Source organism: Pan troglodytes, chromosome 7 (assembly GCF_028858775.2).
Source record: "Pan troglodytes isolate AG18354 chromosome 7, NHGRI_mPanTro3-v2.0_pri, whole genome shotgun sequence".
Taxonomy (NCBI): domain Eukaryota; kingdom Metazoa; phylum Chordata; class Mammalia; order Primates; family Hominidae; genus Pan; species Pan troglodytes.
In genome coordinates this window covers 144739980-144760189 of record NC_072405.2, presented here as the reverse complement: position 1 = coordinate 144760189, position 20210 = coordinate 144739980, and the positions used below count along the sequence as shown (strand labels likewise).

Genomic DNA, 20210 nt, shown 5'->3' with positions numbered 1-20210 from the left:
CCAGCAAACTGGAAGCTCCATGAGAGCAGGTGACAATTTGGTCTCACCCATCTCTGGGATCTCTAGCACTTGGCTCAGGGCCTGGTACATTTTAGAGGCTTCATACGCATTCAAAACCGTGAATTCCAGATCAGATGTTGGGAAGCTGAGCTAGTGGGGCCCAATTGCCCTGGGTGTGACTTGTGCTGAGCAGCCTCATGCTCTCCAGGCTGGCAGTGCATACCCTACCACAGGAGCTGCAGGCCTCTGGGACAGAGCTTCCCTGCCCCGGATGGACAGCACAACGGGGTATCTCTGGAGAAGCCCGTTTCATGGGAGTCACCCCAGCTCATGTCACAGTGGATGGAGGAGTCCTTGGCACAGCCAGTGGTGTAGCAAGGGGCTAAAAGACAGCCAGACTGTTTGGGTTGGATCTGTCACATAATAGTGTGTGACCTTGGACAAAACACTTCTCTTCTTTGAACTTGTGTTTCCCCATCTGTATAATGGGAAGATCATGGAACTTACTCCAAGGGGCTGTTGTATGCATTATACCTAATTATGCAAAATGAAGCCACTGGCCCTGTGCCTGGCACGTGGCTGAGTCAATAAATCTTAGCTCCTGTGATCATGGAAACAGCATAGCTCCTTTCCTCTTACTGTGCATGTAGAATTCAGCCACAGCTGTTTCTGCTTCTGGTCGCTTCCATTTAGCAGGTGAGTGCTGATGCTGGTGTTGTCTAGGCTCTATGCTTGGCATCAGGAGTCCAGGGTGGATAAGACACCACCTTTTTTTTTTTCTTTGAGACAGGGTCTCACTCTGTCACCAAGGCTGGAGTACAGTGGCGTGATTATGGCTCACTGCAGCCTCAACCTCCCCTACTCAAGCGATCCTCCCACTCCAGCCTCCAGAGTAGCTGGGACCAAAGGTGTGAACCACTGTGCCTGGCTAATTTTTGTATCTTTTCTAGAGACAGGATTTTGCCATGTTGCACAGGCTGGTCTCGAGCTACTGGGCTCAAGTGATCTGCCCACCTTGGCCTCCTGAAGTGTTGGGATTACAGGCGTGAGCCACCACACTGTGCCAGGTACCACCTCTCATGGCAGAGCTCGTTGCTTGGTCCAGGGAGGTAAACACATAGTTACACAAATTAACATGATTGTGGCTCAAAATCATTTGACCCCTTACAAACTCCAGTTGTTGAGTCATTGTGAGTAATTCCCTTGGAGGAGGCCCTGGGGGAGGCATGATGAGGAACCGAATGCTCACGTTCCCCCCTTAATTCATATGATTGAAGTCTAATCCCCAAAATGGTGGTATTTGGAGATGGGTTCTCTGGGAGATGATTAGGTCTTGTGGGTGGAGCCCCATGAATGCAATGAGTGCCTTAATAAGAGAGGAGAGAGCTTGATCTCTCTCTTTCCACCATGTCAGAACACAATTACAGGTCAATAATCTGCCCTTGGAAGAGGGGCCCGCACTGTAACCTAACCATGCTGGCTCCCTGATCTCAGACTTCTAGCCGCCAGAACTATGGGAGATAGATTTCTGTCGTTTATAAGTCACTCAACCTGCGCTGCTTTGTGACAGCAGCCTGAGCTGAGACCAGGCTGCTTTGGAATTGCGGATGCTGAGGGACATTGCCCAGAGTCAGGGGAGCTGGGCAGGTGGTGGTTCTGTGTGAGAGAGACTTAAGACCAGGCCAAAAGAGAGTCGAATTAAGTAGAATTAAGTAGATCTTCCTACTCTGAGAGAGAAGTACATGGGTCATGTGGATTTGAAGAGCAGGAGCTGGTGTCTTTCTGGGGTTTCAGCATAAGATCGGAGACTGTCATGTCAACACCAGTAGGGTGAATGTCAAAGCTTCACTGGTGCTCAAAACAAGAAGAGATAGTTTCTTTTTCTGTTCTTAGATCTACTTGCTACTAATGAACTTACCTCGATAAGTTTGATGAGTGATTTAAATGGTTTATGTTTTGTTATGATAAACATATTTGAAACAAAAAATAAAAACACTTTATTCCTGGGAGTTTGGTTTTTCTACCTTGGGCAAGGGCTGTTGCTCTGTGGTCATCCAGGGAGGAATACGACCTGGGTCCTGCCAGCTCCGTTTTCCTTCTCTGCTCGGTTACCAGCAAGGCCCTGGTGGGGTTCCGTGGAGGCTTCAGGTCACTCATGTTCAAGTACTGGGAAAGAAACTGCTAGTGGAAGCAGATTGCTTAATTAGGGGAAGAAGAGTGTGCGTCAGCTGAGGAAAGGAGCCAGGCGCTTCCCCAGCAGGCACCGAGACAGTGTCCTCGAGGTGGCCCACTAAAGGGCAGCGGATCGATCCTGTCCCCACAGCTTTATCGAGCACCTGCCCTTCAGGCTGACAAAGCCACCAGCAAAGAGAAAGGCCGGGGCCTGCAAGGGTGGTCACGGGGGTGATTTTGTGAAAGTCAGGCAGGTGGAAATGTACAAAGGAAACTACTCCTAAAGTACAGTGGAGGGGACTTGGGTGAGAAAAAGCTGAAAGGTTTGCCCAACCCCAACAGCCGCACAGCTGTGCAGGGATCACCAGGCAGGGGTGTGGAGGGAGGAGAATGTGTAGGGAAGAGAGTGCTCCCTGTGTGAGGACCGGGCAATGCTGTAGAGCTGCCACGCCAGGTCTGGCACTAAATCAAATAGAGATTCAGTGTGTGTGCACTTAAAGGGGAAGAAAGTCAAGTATTATGCACAATAAATGTGTCTAAATATCAAAAGATATTTGTGAGGAGGGGGAACTCTGCCTGCCTCCTTCCCTTTCATGGTGAATCTGCTCTGAACTGTTTTAGCACAGCTTTGAAATATCTCCTGGGGTCCACATTTGAATAATTCAATTCAGTGTTTATTGAGTGCCTACTATAAGCTGGGTGCCCTGTGGCCATGGCATGATGGTGCGGAGGGGATGTGTGAAGCACACGGGCAGCAGCTTAAGTGCATGGGAGCTTGGCTCAGCCGGGGAGGGAAGGGGGCAGCAGACCCTTCCTCCAAGGAGGGCCGGCATCCAGAAGCAGTCATGAGTGCCGTGCCTCACGCACCTGCCCTGTGCCAGGCACTGCCCCCTGCCCCGCCGTCTCTTCATTCCCATGCGCTCTCTCTACCATGTGGATCTCTCTAGTTTCCCACAATTTACGAGAGAAGGTTTCCTTTTCTAGTCAAATGATTATTCAGATCAAACTAAGCTATGCCTAGACTGCCGAGACATGCAAGAAGTACAAGATGTTCTAGTCATGGGCATCCTCTTTCTGTTGCCCAGTGAGTTGGTTTGGCCAGTATGGAAACCTTTTCATCCTCTTCTTTCAGCACTGAGGCCAGGAAGCCTGCATTGCTCCTCTCAACCTGTTTCGAAGGCCCTTCTTTCTCAATGAAGAGAGCTGGCCCTTCCCGTTCCCCTCAGGCCCAGGGACCTGGTGGACAAGTCCGTGTTGCGGGTGGCAGCAGAGCTCTCCAGTGCCTGGGGCTTAGGAAACAGGGTTGCAGCTGTGTCGGCCGATAGTGGAGTCTCAGTGTTGCAGAGACCCAGGCAACACAGGAAATGGGTGGTGACTGCCATTAGCAGGTGGCCTTTACAGCTTAGGCTTTGCACTGTGCATGGGATTTATACTTTCGGGAAAGAAAATGTGTCTGCTGTCTACTTACAACCAAGACAAAAATAGGGTGGAGAGGCAGCATTATACTGTCTTCCTCCATGAAAGGTGTCTAGCCTGACAGTGGGATGAATCATGGCCTTCCTCACTTTCTGTGCATTCTTTCCTCCCTAAAAGGCTTTAAATCTCCGTTGATGTATGGAATGGCTTCTTCCTGCCTGTGAATATCTCCTGATATTTCCACAAGTTTCTTGCACATAATGCCCCCTCAGAACACCCTTCTTTTTGTCCTGTGCAGGTATATATTTCTGGAGTTAGGAATTTATGATGTTTTTTACAAACCACATTCATTTATGCATTTTCTTTCCTCTATAAATTCAGGATTGTGTTTGCTGTTTCCCTTTGTTTCTGACTTATACAACTCCACTCTTCACCTAGGGTTGTGAAAGCAAATGTCCTTACTTGTTAACCTTGTAAAATGGTCCTGCCAGTCCCCCTTTTGAGAATGAAAAGGAAGCTATTGCTTGGTTATAATTTAAGCAGTGAGTGAAGCCCTAATCCCTGGAAAAAATAAGGCTTCTTCCCCAGAGCTTAAACACACACAGGGGAATATTCTACCTGCAAGAATCGACTGCAGGTAGATTCTTTTTTCATTCTTGTTGTTAGGTTGTATTTGGACTTTTGTCTGCAGTCCTCTAATTCTTACCATAACATGGAATCCGCGAATTTCTGAGTGGAAGGGACCATAGAAGATGTTGGCCATTTGGGAGGAAATAATGAATTGCACCCTTTCCTTTGATCTCGAGGTATGGAAGCATCTGAGAAACAAGACATGAGTGAATCAGATGGTAATGAGAACAACAGGAGAGGAAGAGGAATTGGAGACCAGTTGAGCCATCTAGTCACATGCAGGGCTGGGCAACAGCAGGGCAGCTCTTCCTAGGAGGGCAGTTGCTTGCCGTAGCACGTGGAGTCTCAACCCAACGGACCCAGGACTCCCCTTGAATAATGACTACCTTATAACACTCCTTTTACTCACCTGAAATGAAATTCATAGATTCCTACACATGCATGACTGAAAAAAAAAACAAAAAACAAAAACAAAAACAAAAAAACTCTAGTGTCCTAACTGAAATAACAAGAAGTAAATGGAAAGTTATTAATTATAAAATAAAAAATTGAGTATTTTAATATTCAGACATGACTATACCAAGATACAGTGGTTGGCAGGACAGTGGTGCCCCAGAGATGTCCACGTCCTCATCCACAGAACCTACAAATATGTTAAGTTTTACATGGCAAGCGGGAATTAAGGTTGCTAATTAGCTGAATCCAAGATGGGGAGATTATCCTGGATTATGCACATGGGCTCAGTGTGATCACACGTGTCCTTAAATGGGGAAGAGGAAGGCAGTAGGGTCAGAACCAGAGAGATGACATCGTAAGAAAGACTCCACCAAATGTCGTTGGCTTTGAAGATGGAAGCAGGCCACAAGCCAAGGAATGCAGGGGTCTCTAGAAGCTGGAAAAGCCAAGAAAGTGGATTCTCTCTTAAAGTCTCCAGCCGGGATCACAGCCCTGCTGAAATGTTGATTTTAGCTCAGTGAGACCCATTTCAAACTTCTGAACTCTAGAACTGAAAAATGATACATTTGTGTTGTTTTAAGCTGCTAAATTTCTAGTAATTGGTTAAAGCAACAATAAGAAAATGAAATAAAAACCTAACAATGTGGTCAGGTGCCTTCTCCTAAGCGTAGTGTCCACTCTGGGTGCACCAGCCACAAGCACAGGCCAAGAGCACATTGTGACTTGAGGGTGAGACTACTAGTGTGAGCAGCATCGCTGATGCTGGAGGGCTTTCCTAGAGCAAATGAAGTACAGTCTTCCCTTGCTGGAAACAGAAGTTGTATTTCTAGAAGAATGCAGCACACAGACTAAGTACTCTGTGTTTACATGTGAAACAGTTAGGTTCTAGGTTCAGATCATCATAAATAAGGTTGTTGTTATTGTTTATTTTTATCCTTGTGACTGTTTGGGAGAAAAATTTAGAAGTCATGGTGAGAACAGAACAATTCTTGGTTGTGAGGGACATTCTGATGCATTGTTGCCCACATCTGCAGCTTTCTAAAAGATCTCTACAAGGGATGGAGGGTTCTGCCGCTGAGGTGCACTGGCTTCAGGCATGGTGAAGGAGAGCTCTAGGCAGGGGGAGGACAGCAAGGCAGACAGGAGGCCAAGACACCGGCTTGGGTTTCTTCTCCAGACCCTCTGAGGGAGGTATGTGAGAGGGTAGTGGGGAGGCAGGACTTGCCTCTCAGACTTCTGAAAGGGTGGGAATTCCTGCTTTATGGACTTAGGAATGCAGGGAGGGGTAAAGGGCAGACTCTCCTGTTAATTTCAGTGTCCATCCTGAGGAAGAATCCAGCCTGATGGTCTTGGAGCAGCTATTTGCATAACTTCAGTAATGGGGAGCTGGTTATATCAATTCCAGACAGCAGCCCGCTGTATTCTGTAGCCCCTCTGTCAGCTCTGGCCCCCGCCAGAACCAGCAGTACATCTGATGGCCCCTCATGTGACAGCTCCTTGTGTATTTGAAGGCACAGGCATCTTTTGGGCCCTGCAACTTCTATTCTGTAGACCAGACATCGCCAAGTACCCCAGCCATTTTTTTCTAGAACTGGTCAGCCTTCTTGGAATGTTGACTGATGAGTCTTTAGTCCTCTTCGTGGTTGAACCCAGGCATGGACTCCAGGGGAGGTCTGAAGCTGACGACAGTTGGAAGAGATTGGGATGGGACTTTGTCCCTCTTTTCAGTGAACTCTAAGCTGCCTTTACAGTGACCACGCTCACCATTCACTCACCTTGATCTTGGTGTCACCTCAAACCCCTGGATCTCTTTAACATGTTCTACTCTCAGATTCTGTGTCTCCCATCTATGTTTGTGGCATTAGGTGGTAAACTGAGGCACAGACTTCTATGCTGATCCACATAACTAAGAAGTCGCTTAAGGGCTCTTGTGGTCACACCTAGAGTGAGAAATAGCGTGGCCTGGCCGGGGTAGCCCTCTGGGGAGGGGAGGACTGGAGCGCTCTGGTCTGCATTTCACAGTGGAGCTGACAGGTCCCGCAATGCTTTGGACGTGGAGTGTGTGTGAGAGCAGAATCTGGGCTGATGCCTAAGCCTTTTGGTTTGAGAAGAGGGTGGATGGTGGTGCCTTCTACCGAGAAGAGGACAGGAGGGAGGAGCAGGCTGGGTGGGCAGGAAGTGACTACTTCCATTTTGGCTTTGTTAACTTGGAAATGACTATTTGACACCCACATGGATATGTCTAGTAGGAAATATGCTACACACATTTAAATTTCAGGGGAAGGGTTTGGTCTAGACATACATTTGGGAGTTGTCAGCCTGAAGACAATATTTGAAGCCATGAGCCTGGCTGAGATGATGGAAGGAGGGGATACGGAGAGAGAAGAGCCCTCCTGGGGCTGAACGCTGGGGCCCTATGCCACTTAGAGGTCCAGAAGCGGAGACAGATGCGGCAGAGATGGAGAGAGAACAGCCAGAGAGGGCGGAGGACGCTGAGGAGGGAGCTGTGCTGTGGGGCAAGTGAAGAAAATGGCCCAGGAGAGGAGCAAGGGAGGGCTGGAGGCTGCAGAGGCCGAGCAAGGTGCAGACTGAGCTGTGAGGGTCGGACCGGCCAGGGTGGCAGTCACTGCACTCTGGAAGAGAGCAGGCCTGGGGAGCACTGGGCCTAAGAGCCTCCTAGAATGGGTTGAGGGGGGATGGGCAGGGCTCAGATAGACCATAGAGGCTCCTCTGCTGGCCCCCATCACTGCACCCTCTTGCCGTGTTCAGGCCCATCCTCTTCACGGGATACCAGACTGTCCCTGGCCTCCCTACCTGGAGGCTTTCTGCCTCCTCTTCCCCATAGTCCCCTCCTACACCTCAGGGGAGTGAGCTTGGGGGTCTGATCAGGTCTCTGCTGTCTAATAGAGAGGCACCCATTAATTTTAGAGTAAAACTAAAATTCCTATAAGATCCTTCATGATCTGGGTCCTGATGGTCTCTCTAGTCTTTTTTTTTCCCTCTTTGTTTCATCTCTTCCCCACCCCCACCCCCCACTTGTTCTGTGCTCTGGCTCTACTGAATCTCATTGCATTTTGTTCTGTGCTCTGGCTATACTGAATCTCATTGCATCTTGTTCTGTGCTCCGGCTATACTGAATCTCATTGCATCTGTCCAGCCCTTGGGCTGTTGCTACACCCTTTGCTCTGCCCGGTGCTTTTCCCCATCTCTTTACACCTCCTCCCATTCTTCAGACTCGTAGGAATCCCACAGTGTTACAGACCAGGGTCATCATCTTCAGGAAAGCATCCCTGGCCACCAGCTGCTTCCCACCCCACCTTTCCCCGACCCTGACAACCCAGGACAAGCCCCCTGTCCTTTTCTTCCCTGAACTGCAGCCTGTTAGGGGCAGGGACTGCATCTGGCCTCATGGTTCTGTTTCTAGCCTCCACCAGAGCATCTGACACATGCTAAATTCTCAGTGGACAGAAGAGAGGGCCCAGAAGTTGTCTGAAGTATATGTGGGAATTGAACACATGAGAGATGTGACACTCCAAAGCAGAGAGTGGGTGGCTTTCAGAGATGGCTTATTCAACAAATGGCCCATCTCTTAGCGGTGTCTAAACACAGAGGCCACCTCGATTTGTCTTGCAAATCAGGTGTGATGTTATGTAACTTCACGTTCCTAACTCCACCCAAGGAGAGTGACAGCTTTCCAGTCTAGCAGCTCAGCACAAGCACTGGCCTTTCACACCTGTTCCCCATGTTAGCCTTGCTTTCTATCCATCTTCTGCTTTCTCAGTCACTTCCAGCCCCAGCAAACTTGCACCAACCTGCCTATCTGCCAACTTCATTAGCAAAGGGCCGCCGAATACCCAGCATGGGGGTGCTGTTTACCTGTACGAAGGCCCCACTAAGTAGCATCTGGGCCGTGAGGTGCCTCCTGAAGTCAGACCTCCACTCTTCCCTAGACGTCCCCCCGGAACCGCAGTGCCTGAGCTGCCCCATTTGGGGCTTGCTGCATTCATTCGCTCTCTAACTCTCTCTTATTCCTGTGGTTGCTCAGTACAGAGGTCAAGTCCTGATGGGGCGTCTTCCCTCCTCTTCAGCTGTGCCTCATCTGGTGGTGATTTGAGCAAGACTTCCACTCTGCACCCTTTATCCCAGTGATTCATTCGAGAAGCAGCATTCACTGTTCACCTTTGTGCCAGGAAGGCGAGGGAGAGCACGACACAGGTTGCACCTCCTCAGAGCGGCATAAAGTGCTAGCTGGGATCCAGTGCTGCTGGTGTTTAACAGGAGTCAGCACAGCGTTGTAGGGGGCACTGATGGAGCTTCCTGGAGGAGAGGGCATGGACGTGAGTTCTCAAGGGCAAGAAGGGATCTTTGGGAAAAGATGGTGGACCAGCACAGCTGGAAGTTCAGAGGCGAGAGGGCATGTGTGTTCAGGAACCAAAATTGAGTGTGGGGGAAGGAGTCAGGAAGGGAGGGCCTTGCCTGTCCAACAGGGGAGCTTGGCTTTTCTTTTGAAGGTTACAGGAAGCCGTGAATATTATAGAGAAGGCTGTGGGCTTTGGAGGTTTTTCACTTGGCTTCAAATTCCAGAATCACCTGTTACTAGCTGAGGGCTCACATCGACTCTCTGAGCCACCCCTTTTCAAAGGGATGCGATGGGAATCCCCTCACCCTGCCTTCCTCACAGGGCCCCATGAGAATTACAGGAGGTATAGCGTCCACAAACACTGTAAACTGGGAGGGGCCTACCTGTTCAGGTCATTATGAGAAGTGACTGTAAACCAGGGGGCAAGTAGTGTCACAGGCTACAGAAGAGAAAGAAGGAAAGGAAGCATGAGCCAGGAGAGATGTCTTTTACCTGCAGGCCTTTGTTGAGATTTAAAGATGGAGATACACAAGTGTAGCAATGGACACAAAGCCATGCCCATACCCACGTACATGTATACACACATATCACATCCATGTATGTGCACAATATTCATGTACACACACACCCATAAACCTCCACATAAGCATGGATATCCATGTAGACATATGCAAATATATGGACACATACGGACCCATATACATGCATATGTACATATAGACACATGGACACACACCTGTACATACAGATATACACATGAACACACATATACACACATGCACACCCATGTTCCTGCACACAGGCATGCACGTGTACATAGCAAACCCTCACACACGCCCCTCACCCCTATGCACACTGCCTGCATCTAGCCTTCGATTGGCTCCTGTCTTTGCATCATTGCCTCTCCCATGCCTGATCTCATCAAGTCCTGCTCATCATGGTGCTCACTACATTCTCTGTGGTGATGACCTTGACAGTGGCTGTGTTCTCCTGGTGGCTTTCTGCATTCCGTCCACCTCCCCTGAAACACGGAAGGCTGGATCTGGATCTGGGGCTGCCTCCCAGCAGGTTCTGAGAACTGATCCTGAGAACAACAGGAGTGCCAACAAGAGGAGAAGAAAAAGTGGCTTCTGTGTTCATTTCCTGAGCCACAGCCCCGGGTGCCTTCCCTTTCAAGGACATTAATGACATCTACGAGAGGGCTGTTCTCCAAGACATGGTTTAATAAATAGGAACCTGATTCAATTTATTTAAAAATGGATTTGAAACATGAAGGGTGCCTGAAGCGAAATGACCTCCTGGTGGTGGTGGCGACGGTGGCAGAGATGTCGGTGGAGTTTCTTTCCCCTGAAAAACATAAAGGATGATTCCTGTCCTAAAGAGACCACCCAGCTGGAATTCCCGAAGTGAAGGCAGTTCATCTTCCTCCCAGTGCCTGACGGAGGGCACAGGCTTGCAGGAGGGCACTGGGAATGTGGGCAGCATCTAAAGGCAGCTGCGTTGGCGGCAGCTTTGTTTCAAAGGGAAGCAAACCCAGTAAGAGGTTAACTGATGCCATCCCACTGTCATTCTGGTTTTTCATTTTAGGGCCAACGGGTTTTATTTTAAATTCCTTTATTCATCACTTATTTATGTGTTGAGAGCTAAGTTCAAATAATTTGGTAGGTTCTGCGTGGTCTGATGAAACCCTGGAAATTCCAGTCCCCTGTCAGGACTGAACAGGAAGGCGGCCCCAGCCCCTCTGCACAGGCATGTGGGTAACTCGGGCACCAGGAGGTTCTTCGCACCGTGTTTTGAAAGCTGTGATGCGAATTTGTCGTGTTTATCATATTCCAGCAGCAGTTTAAACAATTGTTACTTTAAATACCCAGCTAGTAAGAACATTTTCCCTTTCTCGTTGCTACCTCTGTGGGATTCAGCCATAAGATTCAGCTCTCTCTCCTCTTAATGAGTCTTTGTTTGTCATATTTTGATGTCCTTGAATGTGTCCTGGGGCTGTTTCAATGTCCTGGGGAGGGGTGTTGGTGCAGCCTCTGACACAGAAAGACCTATGTTAGGGAGTTGGGTTTCAGAGGCTGTGGGCCAGGTTATACACTAAGGTCAAGTGTCCCCACGGGCCACTGCCTTCCCCACAGTCTTCCTGTTTGGCAAGACACCTCCCCATCAGTGTCAAGGATTCCAGAAAACTTGTGTCAGATGAGGAGGGGTTGTCTTTCCTGCTTCAGCCAGCCTCCGGGCATTTTTGAGAACATGTTTCCCAGGCAGAGGGTACTTTGACAGAGGAGTCCATCAGTGTCTTCTCATTAGAGAGGAAAGAGAGGAATGAAAAAAGACTGTGCTAGGGTCAAATGCAGGAGGCCAATGGGAGAATCAAGAAGATTGTGTGGACCCTGACACTGCAGCCTCCTGCTTGGCCAAGCCCACAGCTGTGCACAGTGGCCTGGCTGCTGGGACCATCCAGCTCAGAGGCTGGGCGGAGCAGGGGGAAAGCAACTACGTAACTCCCCAGGACCCAGTGGGTGGGCAGAGCCCCCCAGGGCAGCTTGTCATCCTCCTCTGAGTCCGCCTCTCCTCTAAAGCTAGGACACTAAGACTTCTTAGGGTGCCGTGAAGACTAAGTACCTAATACACATGGACTCTTCACACAGCACCTGACCCACAACAAGCACTTCTTTTCATTCCAGGTTGTAATCTCAGAGCCCTAGATCTGTCCTGATGATGATGTCTCCATCATCATCATCATTGTGTGTTTACTGCTTTCTTTGTTCATCCAGGGATGGTCCCAGCTACTCTGGAAGCTGAGGCGGGAGGAACTCTTGAGTCCAGGAGTTTGAGGCTGCAGTGAGCTGTGATTGCGTCACTGTACTCCAGCCTGGGTAACAGGGTGAGACCTTGTCTCAAAATAATAATAATCACTACAACTATTACAAATAATATTGTTATTCTGGGGAAAATCTACTTGGCGTTCGCCCCTGCCCAGGTGCCATGCTGGACATTCTGGCTCTGTTCTCCCAGTAACCAAAGTGCTGTGTGGCTTGGTGTGAAGTTGCCTCGTGCAGGCTGGGGAATTTTGCAGACTAGAAGTCAAAAAATCTGTGCTCTATTTCCAGCAGTGTGGCCCTGGGCAGTTTATTTTCTCTGAGCCTTGACTTCCCTTCCATAGAATAAGGTGATTGGACCTTTGGGACTTTTGGAGCCAAAAGGGACTCTCCTCCATAGACAGTGCACCGTCTTCCCTACTTTCAGATCATCTGGGGGGCTCCTGCCAGACAGAGTTTGAACCAAGGGCAGGCAGCAGCTGGCCCTGGAGTCCGTGGCTACTCCAGATGGTTCTCTTTATCATCACTTCCAGGTTCTACACGTGGGCAGTTCTACAGCTATAGGTTGGTACAAAAACTGCAGTTACTTTTGCACCAGCCTAAATCACCATCACCTACTATGTGCCTACCAAGAGCGTGGCACTGGACTGGGCACGGAGGAGCCGGTGCTGTACTTGCTTCTGGGGAGATCTGTGCAGAGGTGGATTGTAATAGCCTTTGTGCACTGGCTCCTCGGGGCACCCTTGGAGCCCTGTGAGAGCAATGCAGGACCTACCTTCCTTAAGGAGGGTGTCCTGAGCTAGAGGAACTTCTGGGATTTTCTTAAATGTTGGGGGAAGAAAGCTTAACCTGAGAGGAATGGGTTTTACGAAGGAAGTGAGGAGAGGAGCTAGAGGAGAAAGAGAAGGCAGAACAGGCAGGGGAGTAGGAAAAAAGCGTGACAATGAGGCAGCCAGAGTCGTAGCCACTGCCTGGCGCACCGCAGAGGATCCATCAGCGTTTGCTGGATGAATGGATGATGATGGGCTAAAGCCAAGGAAGACACAGGGTCTCAAGGGGAAGCTGCCTTTTAGCACGAAGAGAGCCCAGCAAAGTGCCGGTCCTGACAGTGATCTTGTCCAGACTCCAGAACATTGGAGACAGCGGAACAGCAGAACACGGTGCCTAATTCAGTGAATGATTTCTGCGTCCCAGGGGTTAAGGGTTTCTATCGACCTATCTATGCTGCTGCTAATTTCTCTGATAGATGTGTTAGATACAGCATTTGGGGAAAATGGAGTACTCATCTCAGGGGATAATGACACTGTGAGCGCCATATTATTTCTGTGGTGAAGAACAATTTTAAGCCTGTGCTAATAGATTAAGCGACTAGAGTGATTATTTTGAACAAAGAGAGTGGTTGAGAGTTCTACAGCCAGCCTGAGACTAATCAGGAGGAGTAAAGAGTGATAATTTAATCATATCAACCCATAACATGGGATCCTGATAGTGGCTGTCACACTACACCAGCTGAAGGAGGTCTCTGAACCATCCAGACTAAGTTCCAGCTTTTGCTACTTTCTGGCTGTTTGACCTTACATAAGTCACGAGGCCAGGAGGAGCTTCAGTGTCCCCATTTGTAAAACGGGAACACAAATGCCCAAGGCATAAGACATTGTGTGTAAAGAATCGGGACAAGGCATGGGAGAATGTTCAGTAAACTGCAAGTGGCTGGGTGGATATTGGGTGCCGTGGGAGCAAGGAAGGAGGTGCATGGTTTGTAAAAACTGCATAAAAGCAAACAGAGTGTGATCATATACCATGAAATGCACAAAGGGGGTGCACTCTGCAGAAAGCCTTATGAACCCCTTCTGTAAAGCAACCCACTCTCCCTCCTTCGTCCTCTCTGCACGTTAGCTTTTTGTGACGTGGACATCTGTGTGGGCAGCGTCTGCAGGGCCAGCAGAGCCACTTGTGAACACTGGGGAGAGTGTAAAGGAGGCCCAACAGGAGGCTGCAGGGGACCTTCAGGAACCCTGCGTGTCTTGGACGCTCAGTAACACGACAGGGCAACAGCGTGCCTCCCTGTCACATTTGTGCACACCGGGAAGCCTGCTCTTCGCAGGACTTGTGAAATACACATCACCATTGCCTCCATCGCTTTTTCTGGTGAATTAAGCCCAAAGAATGACATTGGAAAACTTTTTTGTACTCTGATAATTAGCAGTGGGTGAATTTCATGGGGATTCTGTTGGACAAACCCTGGAGGCTAAAAATTGAAAAAACAAAACAAAATAAATGGAGAAAGGTTATCTTTAAATAGATTTAATACTTAGAAAAGATACTGTGGGCAAATAAATAAATATTTAGAGGGCTAATGAGAGAGGCATACTTCTCAGGAGGGCTTCTCATGTTAGGCAAGTTTTGATTCATAAATGTCACGGATTGGATGACGCAGGGCCTTTCTTTGAAAACCTTTTGTGCCTTCCTTTGTAAAATAAAGGCTCAATCTGTCAGCTGATGACCAAGGCTTTTCAAGATCCGCCTGCGAACTTCGTTTCAGGCCTCATCTGCTGCTTCCGCCCCAAATGCCTTCTCTCCTGTGACTTTTGCACAGCCCTGTTCATGCACTGTTTGACAGACATCCCTGAACGCCTCCCACTTGCAGACGGAGGTATGATCTGGAGCTCAGGAATGGTGGCTGGAGTCTGGCTCAGCCGGGAGTAAAAGTGCCCGGGGGGTCAGAGAAGAAGTCAAGGTGGGAGACCCAGGAATCCTCCAGGCTTTGTGATGGGCAGAAGGAGAAGAGCAGTGAGCCACCCTGCAGTCTGGGAGAGGGCGTGGAACAGAGCCCAGTGCTGGGGAGGAGAGTGGTGAAAGCAGTGAAGGGCGTCTCATGCCAGATGGTAGAGAGCACTCTGGAAGAGTGAAAATGGGACTCTGCCCGGTGGGTTTGGTGACTGGGAGGTGGCCGGTGGCCTTGGTCGGGCTGTGGGGCACACGCCTGTTCTTTGCTCACTCTCTTCTCTCGCCTGTGATGTCCTTTCCCACCACAGACCCTCTGTGGCCAATGCCACCTTCCAAGAAGTGGTCCCAGGCGCTGCTGCTGCAGAGTTACTAACACATCTTTTACCTTCAGGTCAGGCACGCTGGCCTCCTCTGCGGCGTCTATGGGCAGCAGCCATTTCCAGGCCAGCGAGGGACTCCTGCTTCCTCCTGGCTGGTTCTGAGAACTTGGAGTCTGTCCCCTGTGCTGCCAGGGGACAGGAGGCTGCAGCCGCTGCCCCTAAAAGGCCTGGTCCTGGCGTGGTTCTCCTTGTCCTTGGCAGTGATTTCAGCCACTGTCCATACTTGGGCATTGTGGTGTTAGTGTTTTTAAAGGGTGGGAGTTTTTAGCCAGTGGAAAATTTCCATCAGTGAAGGAGTCACTGTCCTCTTTAGGGTTAGCTTCGGTGGCAGTCACTATGTCCACAGAATGGTGCCATGACCCAGAGCCTGTGTTAAAGCTCATGGATGGGTTTGTCTCCCTGTATTGTGTGTGGTCTGTTTACCTGAAGTGTGGAGGGCTTGTTTGCACATGTGAAGCCCTGGGGACCTGGGAGTAAACCATCCCCATCCCCTCACCCTTTCCTTTGTGTGGCATTTACTGACAGGTAAGAGGAGAAAAGATTAGCTGCATGTTGCCTTCCCTTTCCCAGTCTTCTGTCAGGTTCTGTCTTGCAAAGTGAAATAAATTAATATTTACTTCTAAAATCCTGGTTCATGGTACATTTTCCCAGTTAAATGAAATTGAAACAAATAGGAAAAGATGAAAAAACAGATCTCAGTTCACTCTAAAAAAACAAATCAGTCTAAATGTATTGATAGTTTCCACTCAGAATAGCTCTCCAGCTCTGTGTGAATTCTATCAGTCCAAATCAAAAGTTCCTTCCAATCCATAATTTTGGAACCTCCGGAGCTCACCCCAGAGGAACCTTTTCCATTTTTCTCTCTGAATTAAACATGACCCACCTTTTGACACAGCCCTTCTCACTCACAGAGACTGGAATAATCACAGGGTCAGGATGAGACCCTCCAAGCCAGTTGGGCCGTCCCCAGAGAGAGTGCAGAGTCAGAAGAGGTGGGGAGTAGAAGGCCACCCAATGCCAATTTGCAGGCCAGGAAAGGACCCGGACATGTCGTGAGTGGGACCTCATGGAGGCTGCCCGAGCACACTTGCTGCTCCCTACACCTCCTGGGAGTCATGGCTCCCCGGTCCCTATGCCCATCCCTATGCCTCTCCTGGGACCCCAACACTGGCACAGGCTGCCCCTGCAAGAGCCCAGCTACTCCACAGCACAGTCATTCACTGTGCCCTGTGCCTGCACCATGAGACTCGGCTTCCTCAGAGGACTGTGGTTTTCTAGTGCACAGCGTGGCATCTGACACCTAGTGGATCATCAGTCAGTAAATATTGAGCACATGCTGTGTGCCAGGCATTCAGCTTGGCTCTGGGGAAACAGTTGTGACCAGGCAGACATGGTCCTGCCCTTGTGGAGCTTGCAGTCTACTGGTAGCTGGTAAGATGACAAAAGTTCTGTAGAGTGAAAGAATGAGTGATTGACATGCTAGAATACCTTCTTCCAGGCAGCAGCAGGTATTTAAGAAAGTGTGGTTGAGGCCGGGTGTAGTGGCTTATGCCCGTAATCCCGGCACTTTGGGAGGCCAAGGTGGGTGGATCACTTGAGCTCAGGAGTTCGAGACCAGCCTGTGCAATGTGGAGAAACCCTGTCTCTACCAAAAATACAAAAATTCATTAGGTGTGGTGGCACATACCTATAGTACCAGCTACTTGGGAGGCTGAGGCAGGAGGATGGCTTGAGCCCAGGAGTCAGAGGTTGCAGGGTTGCAGTGAGCTGAGATGGCACTACTGCACTCCAGCTTGGGCAACAGAGTCAGACCTTGTCTCCAAAAAAAAAAAAAAAAAAAAGTGTGGTTGAATGAAGGGATTAAAAGGTCAGTACTGTTATTGAGCACCCACTTTGCATATAGAATCTCCTTCCATTCTCCCACGAATCCTCTGCAGAACACATTTTAGTCCCTGTTTTACAGATGAATAGACTGAAGGTTGTGGGCAAAAGTGTCTTGCCCAGGCCTCGTAGCTTATAAATGGTGGAATTGATGCTCAAAGCCCGGTCAGTGCAGGACAAAGCATGTGCTCTCCCCACCTTGCCATTCAGACTCACCTGGAAATGAATGGGTGTCCCTGACACCCCTCTGTAAGTCTGAAGACTCCCTTATCCTCCAGCTAGATAATTCCAGGCCCCTTTGCTTTCCTCTTGTGCCTGTTTTCTAATCCTTCACTCATTTTTGCAGCTGTAAGGTCTCAACTCCATGTCTTTTGTTTCTCATCTCAAGATCAAAGACAGTTGTTATTTAAAAACAGCCCAGAGCTGGCAGCATGAGGGATGTGGGGTATTAGCACCAGCTGGCATTTGGTCTTGCCTGGAATCTGGCAGCTTGGAGCTTCAGAGAAAGGCCTGGCCATAGAATCCATGAGGTCCCATCCCCTGACGGATACCCAGAAGGCTCTCCTATCCAGCCCTGTGGCAGTGAGTTTCCACCAGCAGGCCTTCCCCCAAATAGTTAAGGCATTAGTGTTGCTGGACGGACGACACCTGGGGAAAATCAGGCCTGCCAGGCGTCTGCTCCTTCCTAGTGTGATACAGATCTTCACACACAGGCAAGCTCCCTGAGTGTGGAAACACAGAGAGCCCAGGATAGACGTAGTGCCTTTATCACTGCCAGATGGACCAGCTATAAATTTCCAGGAGCACCCCCAACCCCTACCACTGACACCTGCAGTAACTAACCCCCACCATGCCTTCCAGCCCTCATTCTCTAGGTAACCCCACACCTCCTGGAAGCCCCGGGAAGCAGCTCGGCATCAGAAACAACCTCGGACTCTGGGTTTGAACTTAGGTTCCACCATTTGCCACGGCTGGGGACCCTGACCACGTTGCCCTACATTGCTGAACCTCATTCTGTTCAGCTGTAAAATGGGCATGAGAGCAAGCACAGCCTGGTAGAGAGGATCCGTGGAGAATGGACATGCACTGGTGGCTCCTAAACTGTAGTTGTGACTTTGTTGTTACGCTGGACGGGGAAGTAGGCACTGTGTGACCTTTCTCTTGCCCTCCTCCCGCAGGTCACCGAGGAGGAGCCCAGCTCCAACCACACGGTCATGATCCAGGAGACGGTCCAGCAAGCGTCTGTGGAGCTTGCCGAGCAGCACCACCTGGTGGTGTCCTCTGACGACGTGGAGGGCATTGAGACGGTGACTGTCTACACGCAGGGCGGGGAGGCCTCGGAGTTCATCGTCTACGTGCAGGAGGCCATGCAGCCTGTGGAGGAGCAGGCTGTGGAGCAGCCGGTCCAGGAACTCTAGAGGACGTGTGACATCGGATGGCCACAGGGCGGGGCTGCCAGGCTCTGCAGGCACCCAGGGTGGGGAGGCCACCCTTCCTGCCCTACCCTCAGAATGGTGCTCTCCTTTGCCCTCCCTGCCCAGCAGCCTGATAGGACTCTCCTAGTCCAACTTGGGGTGGGCAAGGCAGTCAGCATCACCAGCAACACCACAGGTCTCTCACCCCAGCATAGACACACACCCCCTGACCCTTACCATCTGCTTCCTGAAAGACCTCAGCGTCAGCTCCCCTACACACACCCCACACCTTCACGCCTTGCTTCAAGTTTCAAACAGAGACTCCCAGTCCCCCTCAGCATCTTCCCTGAATCACAGCCCCAGCTCCTTGACCCCCATCTAGGTGCCAAATGTTCATCTGCAACCGCTATGCAGTCTGGTGAGAGGGAGACAGCCATCACATAGAAAGTGACCGTACGGGTTTTTAATCACTGCTGGGTGGGGTGGGGTAGGGGGATTGTCCTGGCTTTGTCGACAAAGTCCCACTTCCCCGAGTATTAAGGGCCCTTGGTATCAAGTGAGGTAAATTCACCCATCACAGGGTCTCGCCCTACCATCCTGGAATTATTTCACTTTTAAGATAAATGCACTATTTCACTGTTCACCTCCCATTCTAAGGAGGTGAGGTGGATGGAATAAAAACAGTTCCTGTCTGAATGCTTTGGTTCTTCAGGCGGGATGGCTTACATTTCCCCTTCCCAAGTTGAAATCTTGGATTTGGGGCCCACCCAGAAGGACCCCATCCAAACCCAGGCCCTTAAAATGCAGATGGTGCTCTTTCCTCTGCATTTAGGTTTGCTTTGGAAACCTTTTGACGTTAATGATCTCACCTTCCATTTCCTGGCACCCAGCATTTGATTTGCTGCCAGCCAAGAAGTGGCAGTGCCCTCTTGTCCACTGTGTATTTGGGAGGAACAATGCAATGACCATCAGAGGTGTCATAACACAGGACTATGTGACCAAGGTTTCTAGTCTGGGTGCTTAACATAGATGCCATATGTTTGGAACTCCTGCTCTGTGCACAGCATTGTGGGGGCATTGACTTGAGTCCTGATACACCCAGCCCGGCCCTGGGGTGTCTTGACATCTTCACATCTGACACCCTGAGGTCATGGTTTGTTTCCTCCGAGAACCCTTTCTTGCAATGAAATCTGATGCAGGTTTAGAAGCAAATAAAAGAGTAGCCACCCTGTTGAAGAGGGCAGAGTTCACTTGGCCCTCCCTGTTACCAGCCCTCTCACCTCACCCCAGCAGGGCCTGAGGGCACCTCCTGGGAGAAGCTTAAAAGCTGCTGCTCTGATTCAAGTAGAAAAGTGACTCCTTGCCTTAAGCAAGGAAGAGGGAGAACACTGCTGACTTGGGATGAGTTAGGGAAAGCTTCACGGTGGAGGTGACCTGTGATAGGGCCTGGGAACCTAGATGGGCTTTGCACCTCCAGGGATTAGGGTGGGAGGGAGTGAGAAAGGAATTCCAAAGAAGAGTCACAGCGCCCCCTGGGGCGGGCAGTGTGGGAGATGGACTTGAGCCATGAGAATTTGTGTTTGGCTGGGAGCAACTCTAAAGGGAAGGGCAGAAAGATCAGCAGAAGCCAGATCCTAGAAGAGCAGGGATGTGAAATGAAGGATGTGGATTTTACTCTGTAAGCTGTGGGGCAGGCAGTGGCATTTGATAGAGGAGGGGAAGGGTGAGGAGGTCAGGGTGGTTCTCCAGAATGAGACATCTTGCCCATGCATCGGTGTGGTCTGTGTTGAGATAGGTGAGTGCCCAGCTCACAGGCAGAGGACCTGGGCTCAAACCCTGCTCTGTCACTTATCCACGTGACCTTGCCATGCCACCAGACCTCTTAGCCTTAGTTTACCCATGTCTGAAATGGGTCCGAGGATAATCGCTGACTCCTGATGATTAAAAGGATTAA

General features: G+C 49.9%; 1 protein-coding gene across 6 annotated transcripts in view; it reads left to right on the top strand.

Moving 5' to 3' along the window:
- The window catches only part of ZFAT (zinc finger and AT-hook domain containing), a 236951-nt gene extending 217999 nt beyond the window's left edge, over positions 1 to 18952 (top strand). For 5 of the 6 annotated variants that reach the window (XR_010159683.1, XM_054657035.2, XM_016959895.4 and 2 more), the window contains one exon: positions 18020 to 18952. Coding sequence is in view for 5 of the 6 variants with exons in the window: in XM_054657035.2 (XP_054513010.2) it covers positions 18020 to 18259 (240 nt within the window). In the remaining variant the exon portion in view is untranslated. Of the gene's footprint in view, positions 1 to 8719; positions 8903 to 18019 lie in introns of those variants that run through there. The other variant, XM_063817394.1, reaches the window with a different exon arrangement.
- The last annotated feature ends 1258 nt before the right edge of the window (positions 18953 to 20210 follow it).